This window comes from Oryctolagus cuniculus, chromosome 11 (genome assembly GCF_051225735.1).
Source record: "Oryctolagus cuniculus isolate XC-2025 breed Fujian yellow rabbit chromosome 11, ASM5122573v1, whole genome shotgun sequence".
Classification (NCBI taxonomy): domain Eukaryota; kingdom Metazoa; phylum Chordata; class Mammalia; order Lagomorpha; family Leporidae; genus Oryctolagus; species Oryctolagus cuniculus.
Genome location: NC_142877.1, coordinates 32,925,965 through 32,947,760, shown reverse-complemented (window position 1 = coordinate 32,947,760; position 21,796 = coordinate 32,925,965). Strand labels below are relative to the sequence as shown.

General features: G+C 39.4%; 1 protein-coding gene across 5 annotated transcripts in view; it reads right to left on the bottom strand.

The window, feature by feature from the left end:
• Positions 1-21,796, bottom strand: part of PLCB1 (phospholipase C beta 1) — a 792,589-nt gene that overhangs the window by 767,170 nt on the left and 3,623 nt on the right. For all 5 annotated transcript variants that reach the window (XR_016215911.1, XM_051846235.3, XM_008256382.5 and 2 more), the window contains exon 2: positions 4,350-4,427. Coding sequence is in view for 4 of the 5 variants with exons in the window: in XM_051846235.3 (XP_051702195.1) it covers positions 4,350-4,427 (78 nt within the window). In the remaining variant the exon portion in view is untranslated. The remainder of the gene's footprint in view (positions 1-4,349; positions 4,428-21,796) is intronic.

Genomic DNA, 21,796 nt, shown 5'->3' with positions numbered 1-21,796 from the left:
CTCTACTCTTTTTTTTTTTTTTTTTCGACAGGCAGAGTGGACAGTGAGAGAGAGAGACAGAGAGAAAGGTCTTCCTTTGCCGTTGGTTCACCCTCCAATGGCCACCACAGCCGGCGCGCTGCGGCCGGCGCACCGCGCTGATCTGATGGCAGGAGCCAGGAGCCAGGTGCTTTTCCTGGTCTCCCATGGGGTGCAGGGCCCAAGCACTTGGGCCATCCTCCACTGCACTCCCTGGCCACAGCAGAGAGCTGGCCTGGAAGAGGGGTAACTGGGACAGAATATGGTGCCCCGACCAGGACTAGAACCCGGTGTGCCGGCGCCGCAAGGCGGAGGATTAGCCTAGTGAGCCACAGCCCCAGCCAGCTCTACTCTTATAAAAAGAATGTATTTGTTTATGATCTACAAAGTTAAAAAGTAAATGATATGTGTAACAAAAAGTAAGTTAGTAGCAGTCCTTTTAAAATGTGTTTTTGTCCCAATCCTTTTAAAATTTACTGTGTCCCTTCTCCCTTTCCTATAGCTCCTGTTTTAGGGATACAAGGAAGAGTTAATTGAACGATATTGAACTTCTTGGATCTGAACTGGTAGTGAGTGGTTTTATTTTTACACCAACTTTGGCACAGAAGCAGGGCATCGAGTTGCATGGCAGAGGTCTCATTTGCTTCAAATTCTAGCAGGATAGGTTTTTGTTAACATTTATTATTGACCTTTTTTTCTTCTTTAGCCTTTCCTTCAAAATTACAATGTGGATTCTTGTAGTTCACAAGGTTTTCACAGCTAATACTTCCTGTTTTGGTTTCTGGTGCCCCTGTGGCATAGATCCAAACAAAAGTCACAGCCTAGTACAGGCAGGCAGCCTCCTAAGTATTCAGGCTGTGCAGGGAGTCCCTTCTCACCCAGACATAGAAATAATCTCATCCTCTTCACATCGGCTATACCACCCCAGAAAAATCACCATACTTAAAATAGTCACATGAAGAAACTTGTTTTTGCTAATTATATCCAATAAGATTTACAGAACACACAGGAAAGCAGAAAAAAATTCTTAAAATAAGTCCAAAGCTGGTATGAAGTCTGAACATTTATCCTGAAAAATGATCTTCATAATGATCTGCTTTATCAGCCTCAAACTTTGTCAACATTTCACTGAAGCATATTTTTGCTACCTAAAAATTACTTGCTAACTCTGTTTTTTTATTCTGAATTCACCTATGCTATCTTGTCACCTATCATGTCTATGGTTGACAAATTAAAGGAGGGCTTTGGAAAGGCAACATGTCATTGTCTACAGAGGGGAAAGCCAGTGGCTTGAAATCAGTGGCCCTGGACAAGGTATGATGTAGCCATGACAAAGAAGGGCATGAATAAAATACTGTGAAAGATGACATTTTTCCTCTAGTGCTGAAATAAGAAAACCCTTGTAATAATGCTCTTTACCAAGGGCTTCTTTCAGTTCACCTGTGAGCTTCATGGGCCAAAAGGAAAACACACTGGGAAAAAGGCTGAAGGGAGAAAAGAGGTAAATTAAAATAAATACGGAAGCAATCTTTGCATCCAACAGGAAACAGTGTGTGAAATCAACGAGTAAACCTAAAATATCATAGTTCGTCTCTGAGATGATCTCTATAATACAAGGATCTTCAAAAAGTTAGGGAAAATCTATAGGGTTTCAAAAATTTTTGCACCAAAATAAGCTTCTCTTTATTTATTGGTTGATTGATTTATAATCTGCTTATTAGAGAAAGAAAGAGAGAGAGCTCCCATTCTCTGGTTCACCCCCAAATGCCTTCAATAGCTAGGAATGAGTCAGACCAAACGTTGGAGCTGAGAACTCAATCCAGGTCTCCCACAGTGGTGGAGGGAATCTAACTACTTCAGCCATCATCACGGACTCCCCAGGTCTGCAGTAGCAGGAAGCTGGAGTCAAGAACCAGAGCTGAGTATTGAACCCACATACTCTGATATTGGATGTGGGCTTTTTGACCGTCAGGCCAAACACCCACCCCTAAACTTACTATTTAATTTCAATTCTCCATAAAGTTTTTGAAGTCCTCTCGTACAAGTAATAGATTCTTCTAGACTAACAACCAGGACAAAGAATATTTTAAAGAAAGGTGCTCTAAGTAGTATAATGATTGCAACATTTAGCCATGTAGTCTCAAATGAACTACATGAAAGCCTCGTCTAAAAGCATGACATGGCAGCCTTCATTTGTGTCCACCACTTCTACCAGCATACATTTACTCTATACATGATTTACAGTAGTCCATCTCTTAAAAGTCGATGTATCACTTGTTCTGGTTCCAGGACCAGGCTTAAAGCCAGAAATAAAATGACAAACTTGAAAGCACAGTGAGTTTAATTATTTTTCTTAAATTCTCTCACCTTTTGGACACTGAGACATATGATCATTGACTAAAATATAAGTCTCTGAACTCTGATAAATGACAGAAGGATGATGTAGGTATTTAAAAAGAAAAACAATTACCACATCTTAGCTAGAACTGTAAGATTAAGATCTAAGGAAAAAGTAATAAAGAGATAAAAAGGTACTGCTACCCTATTTTTTGTTTCAATTCGCCATAAACAGCATTACAACCAACCAAGAGAAAGTGCTGGTGTAAAAAATGAAAAGAAATATTCATACATTTGAAAATAGGCCTGGATGAAAATATTAGGTTCACAGAACAATAGAGATGCCTCAAAGAGCCTTAGGTCCTAAACCTTGTCTCTTCCTTAAGCAAAGAAATATTTATGATTGCTCTTAGAGGGGAGCTTAACTGAGTTGCCATGAATTATTTAAAACCCCTAAAATATCTTCTGTTGCTTTTATAGAAGTTTGATTTACAAGTTGAAAAATCGAACTGACAGTTCAGTCTCTTGTACAAATACCCAACCTTTATAAATGCTCTAGGCATTATAAATACATCTTTCATGAATATAGCTTCAACAGTTCTAAAAATAGCCTTTAGGAGGAGAAAAAAAAAACAAAAAACAAAACCTCTTTCAAGCCATTGTTTTATACATAACAGCAGGAAGCCAAACAGAATGTCTAAGCCAAAATGATTAGCACACCCAGTAATAAACATGAACATTAAGCATGAAATCTTACTCAACTACAATTTTGACATTAGCATAGGGTCTTTGGTTTCCCCCCACATCTGTGGCCACAGATGGTTTCACAGCACACACAGTAGTCAGAACATAATGCCAAGACCACATGGCTGAAATCTGTCTCTCTGGTGATATGCAAGGGGGTCCATTTCAGGACTGTACCTGGGACCAGTCACTACTTTCCCGCAGGCTAAGAATTTTTCCCAGGATCCACAGCACACTCCACCATGTTATCACACAGGGCCAATTCCACAGGCATAACGGAGTTGGCCTCAAAAGCAGAAGATAAGACTGATGACTTTAAAATCTTTGGAAATGGTAATAATCTAAGGTGAGATTTTGAAAGAGTTGACAATTTATCACCCCTTCCAGCAGTAACTGTTTTAATTGCACCTATTGTTACTCTGTTGGTTTCAACAGCTACAGAGCACTCTCAATAAACCCTTTCTGACATCTTCAAATATCAGAACATAGAGAACAAAAATATTCTGTATTCTGTGGACTTTCAGGTTCAAGTGTAAAACTACGCAATGACTCTTGAAATAATAACCACTTTCTATGAATATTCTTCTCTACCTGCCCATAAAAATTCAAATAAATTTTAGGATCTGCAGAAGCTCTGCTTTTTAATAATTCAATGTAAATATATCAATTGGTTTCATAATAATGAGATACTAAATTTGTGGTACTGTGAGCAGAAAGCTCGTTTGGGAAGATTCCTGAAAACTTCAGCAGTAAGCTAAAGAAATCTTTTTCTTAATTTTCTAACATGAGCAAATTGTAAAAGCCAAATTCTTGCTGATGCCAGCAGACCACTTACTGAAGAGCATAAGGAAGAAGAGAGAGAATGAAAAAGCAAAAGCTATGTTCATGAGGGTCAAAGGTCATTTCATCATCCTTTTCCTTCATTCTTTATGGATGGGGACTTAAATTGGCATCATTGGCTATGTATGTTCACATCAGATGTGGTTTATATTTCCATATTCTTGTCCTACCAAATAATATAAGCAAACTGAAAAATATCAATTGCTCTATGATTTAGCAAATCTAGTATTTTAAACTGGAATCCTTATAAAGTCCTATAAAGTTTGGCCTTAGATGTTCTTTGGAAGTATAGCACTAAATAAATTACAAAAATTCATCTGTGAAATAGGTACATATTTTCAGATAAGATACTAGCTTTGCAAATCAGTAACCAACAGGAAAATGTAAGAAAGATATATTTTATTTATTACCTTATTTTGATCTGTCCAGTAAAAGAAAAATCCCTGAGGGTCAGTCCTCAAAATAATTGGAGTAACAATAGTGGAGTCCTAAAAATATAAGAAAACAAAACATGTATATCAACATATGCAACTGTAGAAAGATCTCCACAGGAGTTTCTTGAGAAATAATAATGGTTAAGAGTTTCTCTGAAGATTTCAACTAAAAGAAAATATTTTAAAAATTAGACACAGAATTTTTAACTTCAAAGGATTACTGAATATAACAGTAACAGTAATCAGAATATTTGTACATAACTCTAAAGGAATGGTCAGTGAGGCATTTATTGATGAAGACAAGTTTTGAAAGGCATTGACATGTTTTCTATTAAAAATCTATATTTAATTTTTAAGTGACTTTAACACTAACCATCATTGCATATTCCATATGACTACAGTTAATTAAAATTCAGGCTCAAGGATAATATTTTAAATTACATTTTCTCCATAAAATGATTTTTAATTATACTAAAGAGAATAAACATAGCATTTGGCCATTGCTGTTTCCAAGGTAACAGTAAATAAGGCCATTTTCTCCATATTGGGAAAGAGATACACAAAACTGTTGAAAATTTAAATTTCACATACTAAAATAAAACATCACAGACAGTCTTCTGCATTTAAAGTATGCCTGTTATAAAGCAAATGTTGTATGAACTGTAATTTTAATAGTAACATTAAACATTTCTTTTTTTTGTATTTGCTTTTTTTTAAGTTTTTTTTTTAACTTTTATTTAATGAATATAAATTTCCAAAGTACAGCTTATGGATTACAATGGTTTTCCCCCCCATAACTTCCCTCCCCCATAACTTCCCTCCCACCCGCAACCCTCCCATCTCCCGCTCCCTCTCCCCTTCCATTCACATCAAGAATCATTTTCAATTCTCTTTATATACAGATCAGTTTAGCATATATTAAGTAAAGATTTCAACAGTTTGCACCCACATAGAAACACAAAGTGAAAAATACTGTTTGAGTACTAGTTACAGCATTAAATCACAATGTACAGCACGTTAAGGACAGAGATCCTACATGAGGAGTAAGTAACATTAAACATTTCTAAAATATCTGGTCATGTCTTTTGGAAATTTTCAGAACGACATACCATCTACACAAGAAAATACATGTCACCAGATATAGAGTTTTATGTAGAAAAACTCAGGCCTTTGCAGGAATTGTATTTTTCAAAGAGCCATAAATTGGCTGTCCTTTTAAATGTTTTCATACATATTCTAATTATCATGTATCATATCTTCTATGTGATCAAAGAACTTGTAATAAAGAACCTGAAGAGATAATTTTGGAATTTGGTGACTTTTCTGTCTGATGGATATAATAGTATTAATTTAATCTACATGTTAAGTGTTATTAGAGGAGCCTGGTTCTAAGAGGCTGTCCTCTGGAATTCAAATTCCTAACTGTTCCCTTTTAGTGCCTCATTTTACACAACTGAAGGAAAGGGGATAATAATAAAACCTGCCCAGCAGACTTATTACAAGGCTTAAATAGAATAGTGTGGGTGAAGGACCTGGACAAATGTTTTCCACATAAACTGTTGATATAATGGATTATATTTAAAATCAAATGTATTAAGTTATAATTGAAAATATATCTTGATATGCCTTTTTACTATGGTAGAATACACATGATATAAAATTTACCAATTTGAAGTATACAGTTCATTGGTGTTAAGTACATTCACCACCAGCCTGCTCCAGAAATGTTTCATCTTCTCAACCTGAAACTTTTCAGACTTTAAACATTATCTATGGCAGAGCATTTGGCATAGTGGTTGAGATGCCACTTGGGATGCCCACATGCCTTATTGGAGTGCCTGGATTCAAGTTTCAGCTCCACTCCCAATTCTGGCTTCCTGCTAATGTGAATCCTGGGAGGCAGCAGGTGATGGTCCAGTCCATGCATCCCTATCATCTACATGGGAGACCTGGCTTTGGCCTGGCTCATCCCCCGTTATGGCAGGCATTTAGTACTAGTAGTAGTAGTACTAGTAGTAGTAGTAGAATAGTGCAACTTCTTAGCTCCCTGTCCATTTTATTTTTAAGATATATTTATTTATTTGAAAGGCAGGCAATGGAGAGAGAGGGAGAGACAGAGAGATTGTCTACCTACATGTTCATTCTCCAAATAGTCCATCAAACCAGGGCTGGACCAGGCCAAAGCCAAGAACACCAACCACATCTCCCACCTGGGTGGAAAGGATCTGAGTATTTGGGGTATCATCAGCTATTTTCCTGGGTGCACCAGCCGGAAGCTGGATAAGAAGTGGAGCAGCTGGGACTCAAATCGGCATTGTGATATGGGATGCCTATGTCACAAATGGCAACTTAATCTGTTGCCCTACAAGGCCAGCCCCTACACCATTTTACTTTCTGTGTCTGTAACTTTGATATTGTAGTTAACTCATATAAGTAGAATTATATCAGTGTCTTCCTTCATGTCTGTCTTATTTAATTTAGTATAATGTTCTCCAAGTTCATCCATATTACAGCATTATCAAATTGCCTTCATTTTAAAGACTGAATAATATCCCACTTTATGTATATACCATGTTTTATTTATCTATTCATCTGTCAGCGGGTATTTGGGTTGTTTTTGTCAATTGTGAATAATGTCATTATGAAGACAGGTGGACCAAGATCTCTTTGAGACCCTGCTTTCAATTCATTTCAGTCTACACCCAGAGGTGCGATTGCTAGATCATAGAGTAGTTCTGTGTTTAATTTTCTGAGGAATTGCCATGCTGTTTGGTTCTGATATTCTTTTTTAAAATTTTTTAAAATATTTTTTCTTTATATAAGGTGAACAAATGTCATGTATTTCATATATTTAGATTTAGGAGCATAGTGATACTTTCCACCCTACCACCACTGGAAGTTTTAGCTAAGAGAAAATGCCCAATATTCTCGACATATATTCTGAACATGTAGTTTGAGAAATATCTTTTATAAGGATTGTGCTGTTGCATGGAACTTCAACTAGTATTTTAAAATTTCAACATTACTTTTAAATTTAAATGTCAAAGGAAAGGCAGTTGGAAACAAATGTAATATCCTATTGGGAAAAAAAACAACTTTTAAACTATTTTAAGCTTCTTCTATGATATTGCATGCATAACAGTTCACAGAAATATTTCCAATAAGTCACAGCAATATTTTCAGTCCTGTTTCACTCTTCAGGGGTGAGAAAATAAAAGCTTCTGAGAGATTGCACACAGCACACATTACCACTGCCAGATGAATGAAATTAACCTGCAGGTACAACATAATTTTCAGGTCAGTTCCTTTTATTTATTGGGGATTCATCAAGATTCTAATCAAAATATTCATTGGCAATTCACTATAAGGATCTCCGAGAATCAACTATTTAAGTTAGAGTGAAGCTGCCCAAATTCATACTTTGGAACACTTTACTAGTCTGCCTCATTTGCTTCAGAAACTTCTATTCTAGGTTATTTTCTCACCTCCTTCAAATTCAAAGCTCCTTTGTTCAATATTTTCTTGACCCCACTCTTCCAACCACAGCTCCCCTGTCAAATGATCATTTACCTCAGCTCCCTGCCTGCCTCCTCCATAATCACCTCTAACACTCCAAGATCAGCTGGAACTGGCACGGTTGCCATGCAAAGCAGGATTTGACCCAGAAATACAAGAGTATTCATTTTTAATTCCCTATTTTTCCCACCTCCCACTTGTCCACAACCAGTGTAGCCACTCAACCTAGATTTCAGATATTGTTGTTAGGATACATGTTCCGGTTTGAAGTTTGAAACACATGGTCATCTTTCATTTCCAACAGAATTGCAGATGGGCTGTGACTCTTGGGGTATTTTACTGCAGAATAATGAAGACATTTCTCAGTGAATCTATTTTTTATACCTTATGTCAATATAAGATGTAAATTCTATAAAATAGTGGTTCTGAAACTTTTGCGTGCATCAGATTCACTGAGCAGTCTTGTCAAACAGACGGCAGGGCCCTTTCCTCAGTCTTTCATGTACTGCTCTGGGGATGGAGTCTAGAACGTGCAGTGCTTTCAGCGATGACCTATGGAACACACCTGAGAACCACTGAGGCCCACCGTGGCCAAGGCTTTGGGTCAAGAATGCAATGACACAAAGCTCCAAGGAGCACCGGTGACCATAAAATGCAGCCAAACCAAAATCCTCTAAGACTTCAACTTTAATTACTTACTTAAATTATAAGGCACTTATTATAATAAATATCTATTGAGAAAAGAAAACCATAATAAGCATGCTTGTCTCAGTAATAGGGGATGATGTGAACTTCCATTTATTTCTTTTATTTTATTTTATTTTTTTTGACAGGCAGAGTGGACAGTGAGAGAGAGACAGAGAGAAAGGTCTTCCTTTTGCCGTTGGTTCACCCTCCAATGGCCGCCGCGGCTGGCATGCTGCGGCCGCCGCACCGCGCTGATCCGAAGCCAGGAGCCAGGTACTTATCCTGGTCTCCCATGGGGTGTAGGGCCCAAGCACTTGGGCCATCCTCCACTGCACTCCTGGGCCACAGCAGAGAGCTGGCCTGGAAGAGGGGCAACCAGGACAGAATCCAGCGCCCCAACAGGGACTAGAACCCGGTGTGCCGGCGCCGCAGGCAAAGGATTGGCAGAGGATTAGCCTATTGAGCCGCGGCGCCGGCCTTATTTCTTTTTATTTTATAGAAACCATTTTACTCCCATCCCAACCTCATCAGTAGTGAAGGCTAATAAGATAAAGGAGTTGCTGTTTTGCAGTTTACATGAAACCTCAGAGAGACTTCATGTCAAATAAAGGACAGTCAGGGAACACACCTAAGGGCCTCAACAAACCCTCAACATCAGAAAGAATGAGAAACATTTCAGGAAGAAAAAGAGTCACTGGAGGCCAGCATTGTGGCAGGGCAGGTTAAAACTTCACTTCCAATGCCAGCATCTTATATTAGAGTGCAGGTTTGAGTCCCAGCTGCTCTGTTTCTGATCCAGCTCCTGCTAATATGACTGGGAGAGCAGCAGCTAAGGGCCCAAATATTTGGGTCCCTGTCACTCACATGGGAGACCAGATTAAGATCCAGTTTCTTGGCTTTGGCTTGGCCTACCCTTGCTGTTTTAACCACTGAGGGAGTGAACCAATGGACAGAAGATCACTCTCACTTTTGCCCTCTCTCTGTGTCATCTTGTTTTTCAAAACAATAAATAACTCTTTAAAGAGAAAAAGAGTCATTGGATCAACATTAACATTACCAAGTCCTATAATCTTTATTATAATGATTTGCTCATCAGTGTACTGACATAAGTCAAAAATAAATCCTAAGGATGGACATTGTGGCACAGCAGTTTAAGCCAATACTAGGGAGGCTTGCATCCCATATTAGAGAGTCTGAAATCGAGCCCCACCTCTGCTTATCACCCAGCTTACTGATAACATGGTTGGGAAGCAGTAGATGACAGTCAAAGTACTTGGGTTCCTGGAATACACAGATGGAGTTCCTGACTCCTGGCTCCAGCCTGGCCCAGTGCCAGATATCTGCCCCCCACCCTGCCACCCCTTCTCTCTCTGTCCTGTCACTCTGCCTTTCATATGAATAACAAGTAAATAAATACTAAAGAAATGGAGAGGAAATGAAAAGGCCACCACGGTTCAAGGTCCAATCTCTCTTCTAATACCAGAGTACATTTTTCCAAAAATCCCCTCACAGAATAATAATTGACACACTTACAACATTTGCTCTGGGCCAGTAATGAAACTCACATGGATTTTCTCCTCTAATAATTGCAATAACTTAAGAAGTAGACATGATTATTATCCCCATTTCACAGAAAAAATAGATTAAGTCTTAGGCTAAACAACATGCACAAGGAAATCTAAGCTGAAAAGGGAAACACTGGAAATTAAATTTTCAAGTACACATTCTATACCAAAATTTCTCAACATTTTTTGGTTATTGCTCTGCTAAAGAGCCTTTTGAGATACTGATTCGCCTAGGCATCCCCCATGAAATGCTAATACTGCACATATCCTAAATATATTCTTATCTGCTATACGTACAAGGATACTTAAAGTAGTTTATAGGAAAATGAAATTAAAAGATAAGCTTATGTAGGTGCAAAACAAACTCTTAAATTCATACCTAATTTTTTTCATAATACACATTTCCATGAAATTTTTGGAGACCCTTGTACATATGTACTTTATACACATATAAAACTATAGTAAGATCTTCTTCTTTTTTTTTAAAGATTTATTTATTTATTTGAGAGGCATCGTTACAGAGAGATGTGGAGACAGAGAGAGGTCTTCCATCCACTGGTTCACTCCCCAAATAGCCACAATGGCCATAGCTGGGCCAGTCTGAAGCCAGGAGCCAGGAGCTTCTTCCAGGTCTCCCACATGGGTGCAGGGGCCCAAGCACTTGGGCTAACTTCCACTGCTTCCCTAGGCCATTAGTAGTGACCTGGATTGGAAGTGGAGCAGATGGGCACCATATGGGATGCTGGTGCCGCAGGTAGAGGCTTAACCTACTACGCCACAGCGCCAGCCCCAGAATACAGTAAGATCTTCTTGACCCCAAGGATAATTTTCCATTTCCTTGGAGATGAAATGAAAATGAATGCAGGGACACTTCTGCTGCCCTCCCAGATGCATCAGGCAGCTACTGTGGCACCCCTGTGTCTACTGAGTACTTGAAATGTGGTTTATGCAACCAAAATGAGCTGCAAGATTTCAAAGACTAATAATGAAACAAGCACAGGAACTAGTTCATTCATAATTTTTGACACTGATTATATATCAAAAGGGATATACTAAGCTAAATAACATGGGGTTAAAATTAATTCTACCTGGTTATTATTTCTTCTTGTGATTTTTGGCTACTAGAAAATTTAAAACTGTCCTATATGGTTCATATTCTATCAGGCAGTGCAGCACTAAATATTTATGGAGACTAACATTATCAGGGAAATCACTCTCAAAAAGCAAACTTGATTGACTCATCAGATAATCCCAGTTACTTTTAGGGTTTTTTTTTTTCATATATGCAGCTGCCAGCTAAGTTTTGACATCTAAAAATGTAAAATAAATCTAGTTGCTTCTCTGAAAGTCAATTCTTCAAATATCTTAATAGAGACATCAAGTTGCCATCCTCTGAGCTCTGCTTTTCCAGGTGGAAGTATAATGTGGACTGAATTGCATCTTCTTCCCCAATAACTCATATGATGAAGATCTAGCTCCCCAGCACACCAAAATGTGACTTATTTGGAGACAAGGTCTTTAAAGAAGTGATTTAAGTTAAAAGCAAGTCTTAAAAGTGGGCCATAATCCAACATGACAGGCATCTTATACAAGAAAAGGAAACATGGACATAGACATATATACAAAGAAGATGAGACAAGGACAAACGGAAAAGCCAGCCATCTACAAGTCAAAAAGAAAACGGTGAAATGGATCTTTCCCTCACAGCCCTCAAAAAAGCAGTCTTGCTAACCTTGATCTCAGACTTCCAGCCTCCAGAACTGTGAGAAAATGCATTTCTGTTAAGGTATCCAGTCTGTAATACTACATGGTGCTGTAGTAAACCAATACAAAATATAACCCTAAACCTCAGGTCTCAGGTCAAGGACCAGTCCACAGACCGAAAGTGGATTCTTCAGCTTCACTGTCAGAGAACTAGTGGCCAAGGTTAACCACAATTTTGCCTCCACAATGATTCTAATGTTCTCTTTGCAGAAGTACCCACATGAATAGTGCCATGAACTTCTAAGCTAATCAATCTTACAGAGTCAACAAGGAAGAATAACAAGCAATGTGCCACAGGGATTACCCAAGACTTGCATTAGGAAGCAGAAGAGACCAATATGGGGGAGAAAACAGCTGTAAAGGAAGAAGAATTCTGAGGGTCACAGAAAATCAGAAGTGATGCCCAACAAACATGAGCAATGCAGCTCTGATTATAAAATAAAGCCATAATAATCATAGACTTGGATGTTACGCTAGAATATTAAATCAGGATCAATGAAGTAAACCTTCCAAGTACCTCAACACTGATGAGAATATTCCTGTAAGGAAGTGTCCAGTGTGTATTTCCAAAAATAAAAGCAAGCAGAGGAGGAAATAAGTTTCAGAATAGGGGACTGAAAATAGTGGAAAGAAGCAGCATTAAGATGCTTATATTTATTGGTGCCGGTTCCTTGCTAATGCACATGGGAAAGCAGTGGAGGATGGCCCTTGACCGCCTTGGGTCCTGCACCCTCGTGGGAGACCCAGACAAGCTCCTGACTTTTGCCTGGCCCAGTCCCTGTGGCCATTTGGGGGGTGAACCAGCGAATGGAAGATCTCTCTTTGTCTCACCCTCTCTCTCTCTGTAACTCTGCCTTTCAAATAAATAAAATAAACCTTTTTTTTTTTTTAAAAAAAAAAAAAGATGCTTACATTGAATTAACAAGCATGAAAATTACTTTTAAAACAAAATAGGGAAAAATTGCAAGTAGTTCTTACCACACCACGCAAAGTACTTTCAATACAAAACAAAAGCCCAAATCTCTGAGTAACCAAGCTGCACATTGCTAGTTGGGGCACAGAGATGAGAAAACTGGTAATTTCAGATATAGCTCTGCTGGGTGTGAAGTGGCTTTTCATTTGCATTGTGGTATTAATTTGAATTTATCTGCTAGTGAGAGATGTTGAACATTTTTTCATGTGCTTACTGAGTGTGTGTATGTGTGTGTGAAGTGGACTGCTTACATGTTTTTGAGGACTGAAGGGGCTTTTGTGGGTTGAGAAGGATGAGTGGCAGGTGAGTGTAAGTTACACTTTCATTGCTGAGGGAAGAAGACAAAGGAAAGGGCAGTAACTGAAGGATGACACCAGTCCCCAGGAATAATGCTGGTCTTAATGCTGGAATGTTTATTACTCGAAAGATATATTGATTATGTTCTTAGAAGAGCTAGAACAGAGGGAGGCTACAAGACATTGTCACAACAGAAGAGGATGGTGGTGGATGACAATGAAACCAAGATTCAAGATGCCAGCAAGGTTGAACTTCGGAAGGAGAAGGAAGATGTGGTGTTTCCCCAGGAGCAGGAGAGCAGGTGAAAGAATGGGAGTGGCCCAAGTACATTAAACTAGGAGAGGGGAAGAATCAAGTGAAGCATACCATCCCAGGGGCTTCCACTGCCAATGTGCAAAGAGAATAATGTAGGCAGAAATTTATTGTAAATAAAATGTTAGAACTAAATGTCTTTTATTTACTATTATCATTTTAGCAATAAGGGTCACAGATTCATTTTTCTCTTTGTGAATCATTATCAAGATAGAGGAGATTAGTTCATAATGATCAGTATGTTGTTCTGTCACCCCCAACACTTCTGAATTTTTGAAGGGCGATTTTCACTGGATACGTTTGAGCATCTTTTCTCAGAAAACAGGAGCCATGGGTAATATTCAGAATCAGAGGATGTAAGACATTAAGCATCACCATTTTTTTTTTTTTATTAGATAGGTAGAGTTACAGACAGTGAGAGAGAGAGACAGAAAGGTCTTCCTTCTGTTGGTTCACTGCCCAAATGGCTGCCATGGCTGGCGCTGCACCAATCCGAAGCCAGGAGCCAGGTGCTTCTTCCTGGTCTCCCATGCGGGTGCAGGGGCCCAAGCTCTTGGGCCATTCTCCACTGCCCCTCCCCCCCCAGGCCACAGCAGACAGCTGGACTGGAAGAGAAGCGACCGGGACTAGAACCCGGTGCTCATATGGGATGCCGGCGCCGCAGGCAGAGGATTAGCCATGTGAGCCAATTTTTATTTATTAGACAAGTAGAGTTACAGACAGTGAGAGAGAAAGACAGAGAGAAAGGTCACCATTTCTAACCAATATTGACTCAAAAATTAGTATATACTCAAGTTAAGCACTATTTAGACCTTAAAGAAAATCAGTGCTGAGACAGAAGTCAGTTCTATATTACCAACAAGCATTTTAACTCTCAAACTCAACACAGAGAAACCCTATTTAAGAAGGCCACAGGATTCTTTAAAGCTCTGGGATATTTCAGATGATTCAGAGACCATGGAACATGGCTTTCCAACCACTGCCAAGTAGCACTAGGATGGTAAGGAAGGTCTCTCAACAGCAAGACCACCCTCCAGGTCTGCCTCAAGGATATGCACTCCTCTCTGTGAACCCATGTGGGCCAGACACACACCAGATCATCCCTTCATTTCACAGATCTTCCCTGAGCACCAGCACCTACCAAATGTCAGGTGTGGTATTTCACATAAGGCAAAAAGATGAATAGCACAAAGCCGTAGCTCTCTGGGAGCCCAGTCTAATTATAATAAAGATGAGGCATATCAATCTACCTGCACTGGTAATCTAAATCTGGCCTCTGGGTTGATATTACTTTGCTGTCCAAGACACTCTTGTTTGGGAGCAAACAGACTCACCACACTGCATCATGCCTACCATATCCTTAGTTTTCCATAATCCATGATTACCAGGAGAAACCATGGATTCACCTTACTAGCAATTAAGCAAAAGCCAACATTTGCAATTATGTTAGAAAAAGAAAAAAATGTAGTAGTGCATGTAATGGCATTTGCTAGATACAAAAGTGTCACTTACTATACAATGAAGAAAATGACCCTTGTTTTAACACCATTACAAATACCTGTCTTTATGTATGCATATTTCTACAATGAGTGATGTAGAACATTTATAGACTTTAAAGCATACAGTGACCTCTGTACCTCAAAGCAGTAATGAAGTTTTCCTATGTTTCCACATTCTGCATAGGGTAGACAAAAATGGACTTTGGGTATATATCCCATGAAAATAGCTATTTTAAAGACACTAGCCAAATAAGTGAGTAAGGACTTAGCTTCATTTTCATGAATCCCAAAATCAGGGAGATTCTTTGAAAAACTCAATGACTCAATTTGCATTCATTGAAACTCTGTTAATAAAGTTCTTTGTTACCAAAAGGAGCCTGTGTAGGGACATCATGGTGGATGAATTTAATTGTAAGATCTAGTTTTAAACTGTGATTCTAGATCTAATGAGTTGTGAATCCTAGGGCAAATCACTAACTCCCTAGCCTCAATTTACTTCTATGTGAATAGGAAGAGCACTTGCACTTTTCCTACCATTCAAGATCTGTTTCATGGTGGTGAATATAAATAATAGTGCATTATAAGGATTACTCTCAATATTAAATTACAGAGGCAATATCAAAACAAAATTCCCTTTTACTTAAATGTAATATTGGAGAAAATTATATAGGATATTTAGATGATTATTGTCCATAAAGACTAAAAGTCATGAAATCCTGAAGCCATAAAAGGCTATATCGGGGAGGCTTTACTTCAGGAAATAGAAACCTTTCTGGAACTTCAAACATTAAAGGACTTAATGCAGAAAATTAAACCCTTGATAGAATCACTGGAAGGGTTAGAGAACCAGACTGCAGGTACGGTCTGCCTGAATGATCACAGAACATGGTAGTACTGAACTATGAGGAGAGCTATTGCTACTACCACACTCAGAAAGATGAGAAATCAAAAAGGAACTACTGGAATCCAAATGTGCCAGCGTGGCTCAAGACAAGGGAAGAGTAAGCCGAAAACAAGGAATGGCCATTGTCACCAATGCCTCTCAGAGACACTGGAGAATTATTACAGAAGCTGCCACTTCTTCAACAGTCCATGCATCTGTAAAAACAAACCAAAAAATAAAAATAAAAATGAAGGAAGGCAGCCTCGATCACATTTCTAATGTTCAAACTTCATATATACAGGCATCATCTATTTGGAGGAACTTAATTTTCAGCCAGACTGTTAGCCTCAAGGGAGTCTAGTAACCACAGCTCTAAATCCCCAGACGCTGACTTACACAAAGTCCTTCTTCCCTGATGCAAGAAGGGGTTGTTGAGACTCAACCATCTCCAACACAGCCACCTGATGGAGATCATGGTTAGCATCCTTCATTGTTTTCCTCAGTCTACTAGACCAGCTTCATACTTGCTCTGTAGCCTTCCTATTCTTGAGTTCATATAGATTTTTCTGTAAAATGAGCAAAACTAACTTTCCAATATGTATTGAATGCAAAAGTTCCAAAGTTTTCTTTTTATGATAAAATAATCTCTTAATCTTCTAGATATCAATGCTGTCATCCACCATGACTAGTTCAGATGAAAGTGTTTGCTTGCTAACTGGTCCCTTGCTCATAAATCTTCAAGGAATAAAAGAAAACATTATGATTTTAAAAGCTCTTGAGGGGCTGCCTCTGTGGCTTAGCAGGTGAAGCCGCCGCCTGCAGTACCAGCATCCCATACAAGCTTCGGTTTGAGTCTCCGCTGCTCCACTTCCAATTCAGCTCTCTGCTGTGGCCTGGGAAAGCAGTGGAACATGGCCCAAGTCCTTGGGTCCCTTTACCCACGTGGGAGACCTGGAATAAGCTCCTGGCTCCTAGCTTCGGTTAGGCACAGCTCCAGCCATTGTGGTCATCTGGGGAGTGAACCAGAGGATAGAAGACCTCTCTCTCTGCCTGTGCCTCTCTAACTCTGCCTTTCAAATAAATAAATAAATCTTTAAAAAAATAAAGCTCTTGAAATGAAAAACAGATGTAGGATGCTTTTAATTCTGTTTTAATACAAAATGTCCATCTTTCCTTATTTTATAAAAGTGTTTCTCAGTTGTAAATTATTATTAAAAGTAATTCAGTTCCTTGATAGATGTATAGAATGAATTACCTTTGATTACCACATATACTTAGACTTTCATAATACAAGTGAAAACCAAAAATTTCTGAAGTTGAAATTAACACATGGCAATTAAAAATGAAATATTAGACCTTAATGAGAGGGTAACAACAAAAAAAAAAAAACTTCAAAGAGTTTGATCATCACTTATGTTCTATTTCACTTAATTTTTTGATAAAAAATTGATGGCTCCTTCAGTGCAAATGACCTCACTGGTATATTTCTAGTTGCTTCACCTACTGATATGCACATGGCTCTTTTTAGGGGATCAGACCTGGAATAGACAGGAAAAGGATTAAATGGAATAGACTGTGAAATTTGTCTGAGCATACGGAATTTATGATAGGATCTAAAAGGCCAAATGAACCTAATATTAGCTCAGGCAACAGGAAAGCCAACATGTCCAGTTACTAAGGATTTGTTATTTAAGTGGAGACCCATAGCATTAGTCAACAATCCACAATCAACCCCATTCCATTTTCTGCTGGCACTTCTGGTTCATGATAACATGAAACAATTCTGATAAGGAAACATTTAACTACAGGTTACCAAGTTCAACTTAAAAAAGCAAAATGTTCTGTTCCATTTAAATATCACTGCAGGTAAATATAATTTGAAGCTATTTATTGATAGGCTAACCATTCAAGGGAACTATTCAAGATATGCTAATAGACAGAGCCAAGTATCCTAATGCACCATAGGTAGGAAATGTCAGCCTCAGGTGTTATGCAGCCAGATGGGGATGTTGTTAGAACAACACTGGAAGCCTATTAGGTGTTGCTGAATTGTTTACTTTAAAATCATTAATTCTGGGGCCAGCATTGTGGCACAGAGGCATAAGCTGGCCTTCCCGCACCGATGTGCTGGTTCAGGTCCCCTATCCTCTGTCTCAGATCCAGCTCCCTGCTAGTACACCTGGGAAAGCAGCAGCAGATGTTCCAAGTGCTTGGCCCCTGGCATCCTGGGGGGAGACCCAGATGGGTCTGGCTCAGTCCCAACCATGGAGACCATTTGGGGAGTGAAGCAGAAGATGGAAGATCTTTCTCTCTCCATCTATCCTCCTCTCTAAAACTTCTATCTTTCAAATAGGTAAACTAAATGTTTTTAAAAAATCATTGTGTTTTATGTAAATTTCACCTCAATTTTTAAGATGTAAAAATAAAATGAGAGAGAGCAGACATTTAGCCTAGTGATTAAGACACCTGCATCCCACATCAGAGTACCTGGGCTCAATTCCCAGCTCTGGTTCCTTACTCCAGCTACCTGCCAAAACACTCTAGGAGACAGCTGATAATGATTCAAGTAACTGGGCTTCTGCCTCCCTCATGGGAGATCTAGACTGCTTTCTGGGTTCCTAGCTTCAGCCTGATACAGCCCTGGCTGTTGCCAGCATTTGAGGAGTGAATGCGGATGAGCATTCTCATATCTCTCTCTCTCTCTCTCTCTCTCTCTCTCTCTCTCTCTCTCTCTCTTTCTCTTTCTCTTTCTCTCTTTCTCTCTCTCCCCATTCTCTTCCCCCACCTCTCTCCCTCTTTCTTTCTCCCTCCCTCCCTTCCTCTCCTACTCACAAATAAACATTTTAAGAAACAAAATGAAATAATAAAAATTTTAAAATGTTTTAAAGAGCAAAACAAATCCACAGAAAAAGACTATGAGAGAAACATTCTGTCAACAGCACTGCAGGAATCTTCTTTGCCTTGCCAATAACAGCCTAAAGGCATTAAATTTCCTTGCTAAATTACTAGTTTAACTGTTTCGTCCTTCAGGGCATATACAACACCTGCTGCACTTCCCAGACTTTACCTTGGGACAGATAAGGACTTAGGATTTAATCAAGGGACATCACAACTGAGGATAGTTACTTTAGTTGATATTGTTCAAGAGAGTCAATTTGGCAATAATAAAAATGCTTCAGGCTGAAGAGGTATTACTAAGTTTTCATTCAAAAATAAAAATAGCTTTATTAGATTAAAAACAAGCAAAACCAATCTCTGGAGTTAGGATAACAGTTACTCCAGGTACAGACTGTGGGGAGTCGGGCAGGAATGATCGGGCACGTCTATGGCTGCTGATGCTGTTTCCTGACCTTGTGCAGGTGACATGGGAGGGTTCACTTATGAAATCGATCCAGCTGCACCCATGATTTATGTGTTTGGGGTGTGTATATAACACTGGAACAAAAAAAAAAGCTTAATATACTTTATTGACTCACTTGGAAAAAGTTATATTCTTACACTTAGTTTACAGTAATTACTGACTGTCAATGAGAAACGCAAAGCTCATTGTACTTTTAAAAATGGAAAATCTGGGCATATTTAAGTGGCTCTGGAAAAGGCACCTGCTACTCTTCCAATCTTCCAATCTGTCCCTGCAGGAAACCCAATCCTAATCTACCAGCTACAGATTCAGGCTGTTTCTTCCCTATTTCCCACAGCTTTTACAAAGTGAATGCTGCTGAATCCCCATCTCACAAGCCCTTCCCTTCTGCTCCCTTCTTAGTCCTGTCAGTGTCATCTTGTCATCATTTGGGAAACTGGAACTTCAGATTCCACATTATGCAGAAGTGCTAACGAAGCGTGTGTGTAGGATGCTGTTCTAGCTGTGCGGTTTCTCTGGGATAGAAGCATTAATGCAAATCCAAACCTCTGAGCTTCTTCAGATTCCTTCTCAAACTTACTTTAACAACTCTGACTTTTTAACATTGGATTATGCACATGAGACAGGATGTACAATGTGAGATTACATATATAGAATCTAAGTGGAAAGAAACTTTTGTATGTTTAGTAAATTGACTTACTTTAGGGCGAGTAAGTACTACTTGGAATTATTTAGATTCACTTCCTTTGAAACAGCTGAAATTTTTAAAGGGAGGTAAAAGCCTAATTTTTTTCTCTAAATCATAAAATACAAAATCAAGACCACATCAAAGGGAATGGAAATAAGATCTGAATTTCTCACACAAATAGAATAAAACACCCTTTTTTTTTTTTTGCACATTGACCACCTTGATAAAGGTGGTCCTGTTACTTTGGGGGAGCAATTTTTTAGAACATTTTATTGATCATTTCTCATGTGTCAGGCACTGTACAAAGTAATCTTCATGCATTTGCCTATTTAACCTAAAGAACTGTTCTGCAAGGTAGGAAATATTACAATTTACATATAGCAGTTGAGGAAACTGAGTTTGGAATATATTAAGCCACTCGCCCACAGTAACATTTGAATTTGAAAGGTAATAGTGAAGAAAAAGAAAGAACAAACAAATGAAAGCCCTTCCACCTCCCAAAGACAAAGACATGGTCCCAGCATGGAAAACTAGGGCTAATCAGGGGTTGTGTAGCAGGTTTTGGTCCTTATTTCCTTCCATGTCAGGCCCAATATAAAGTAAAGCCAAGTTCCAGCAGAGAGAGGGGCCAATCTCACAATCTTTGCATCTCCATATAGAGAAAGTAGCTCCCTTCCAGTGTGTATTGCACCAGAATTCTCCCATAGTGCCCATAGCCGTTTACACCTATCTCCCACCATCACACCGTGATAACATGCAAAATGCAAAATGAGAGCAAGGATAGAAAGCGGTACCCTTTAATATCACTAGTGCAGCAGGTAGTCATGACAGGTCATTCCTGCAGCTGGTTGCTGAGTTCAGGAGGAGGAGATCACAGATACCATTATTAGTTTCAAAACAATGAAAAATACCAACCCCCCACCCACTTGCCTACAGGCCCAGGGGACCCCCAGAACTCCCCAGGATCAGGCAGCAAAAAGGTTAATGCCTGGCCTAGTACGGCAGGGTGTCTCCAGGTCTCTGTCCTCTGTAGTTTGTTAGTACCTAGGTCAGAGTTGTAACTACCACATGTAGAGAACCCACAGCCTTACCAAGACCTTGTAGGTAGCCAAAAGTGCACAGCACTGCACCCTTCAGGTGACACCTGGCACTTCTATTGTTAACCGGACAATAGGACCAGTGATTGTAGCACTTCAGTCAGTAATGGAACAGGAGATAAGTTCTTCATAACCCTATATTACCCCACACTCACCAGTTTTCAATGGCCTGCTACATGTTTTGCTTTCTGATGAGACACTGAGACTCTGTTTATGAGTTTTCCGGGTTCTATAGTCTTAAAGCAAGACCAGCTATTCGAGAGATTTTAAGTTGTCTCTAGCATTTACTTTTCCTCTACACAAGCAGATGGGGATGCATCCCTGAGGTATTTCTTAAAGTAGGCGCCAAACACACAAAATCCCTGCTATTACAGAACTTACATGCTGGAGGATGCAAACGTGGCTAAGAACATCAAATGAAAGAGGTGATAAGTGTGCAAAACCACAAAGTGAAACAGGTGGCCTCTCAGAAAGCTTCTCTCTTTCCTTTCCTTTTTTTTTTTTTTTTTTTTTTTTTTTTTTGGACAGGCAGAGTGGATAGTGAGAGAGAGAGACAGAGAGAAAGGTCTTCCTTTTGCCGTTGGTTCACCTTCCAATGGACGCCACGGCTGGCGCGCTGCAGCCAGCGCACCATGCTGATCCGAAGCCAGGAGCCAGGTGCTTCTCCTGGTCTCCCATGCGGGTGCAGGGCCCAAGGACTTGGGCCATCCTCCACTGCACTCCCGGGCCACAGCAGAGAGCTGGCCTGGAAGAGGGGCAACCGGGACAGAATCCGGCGCCC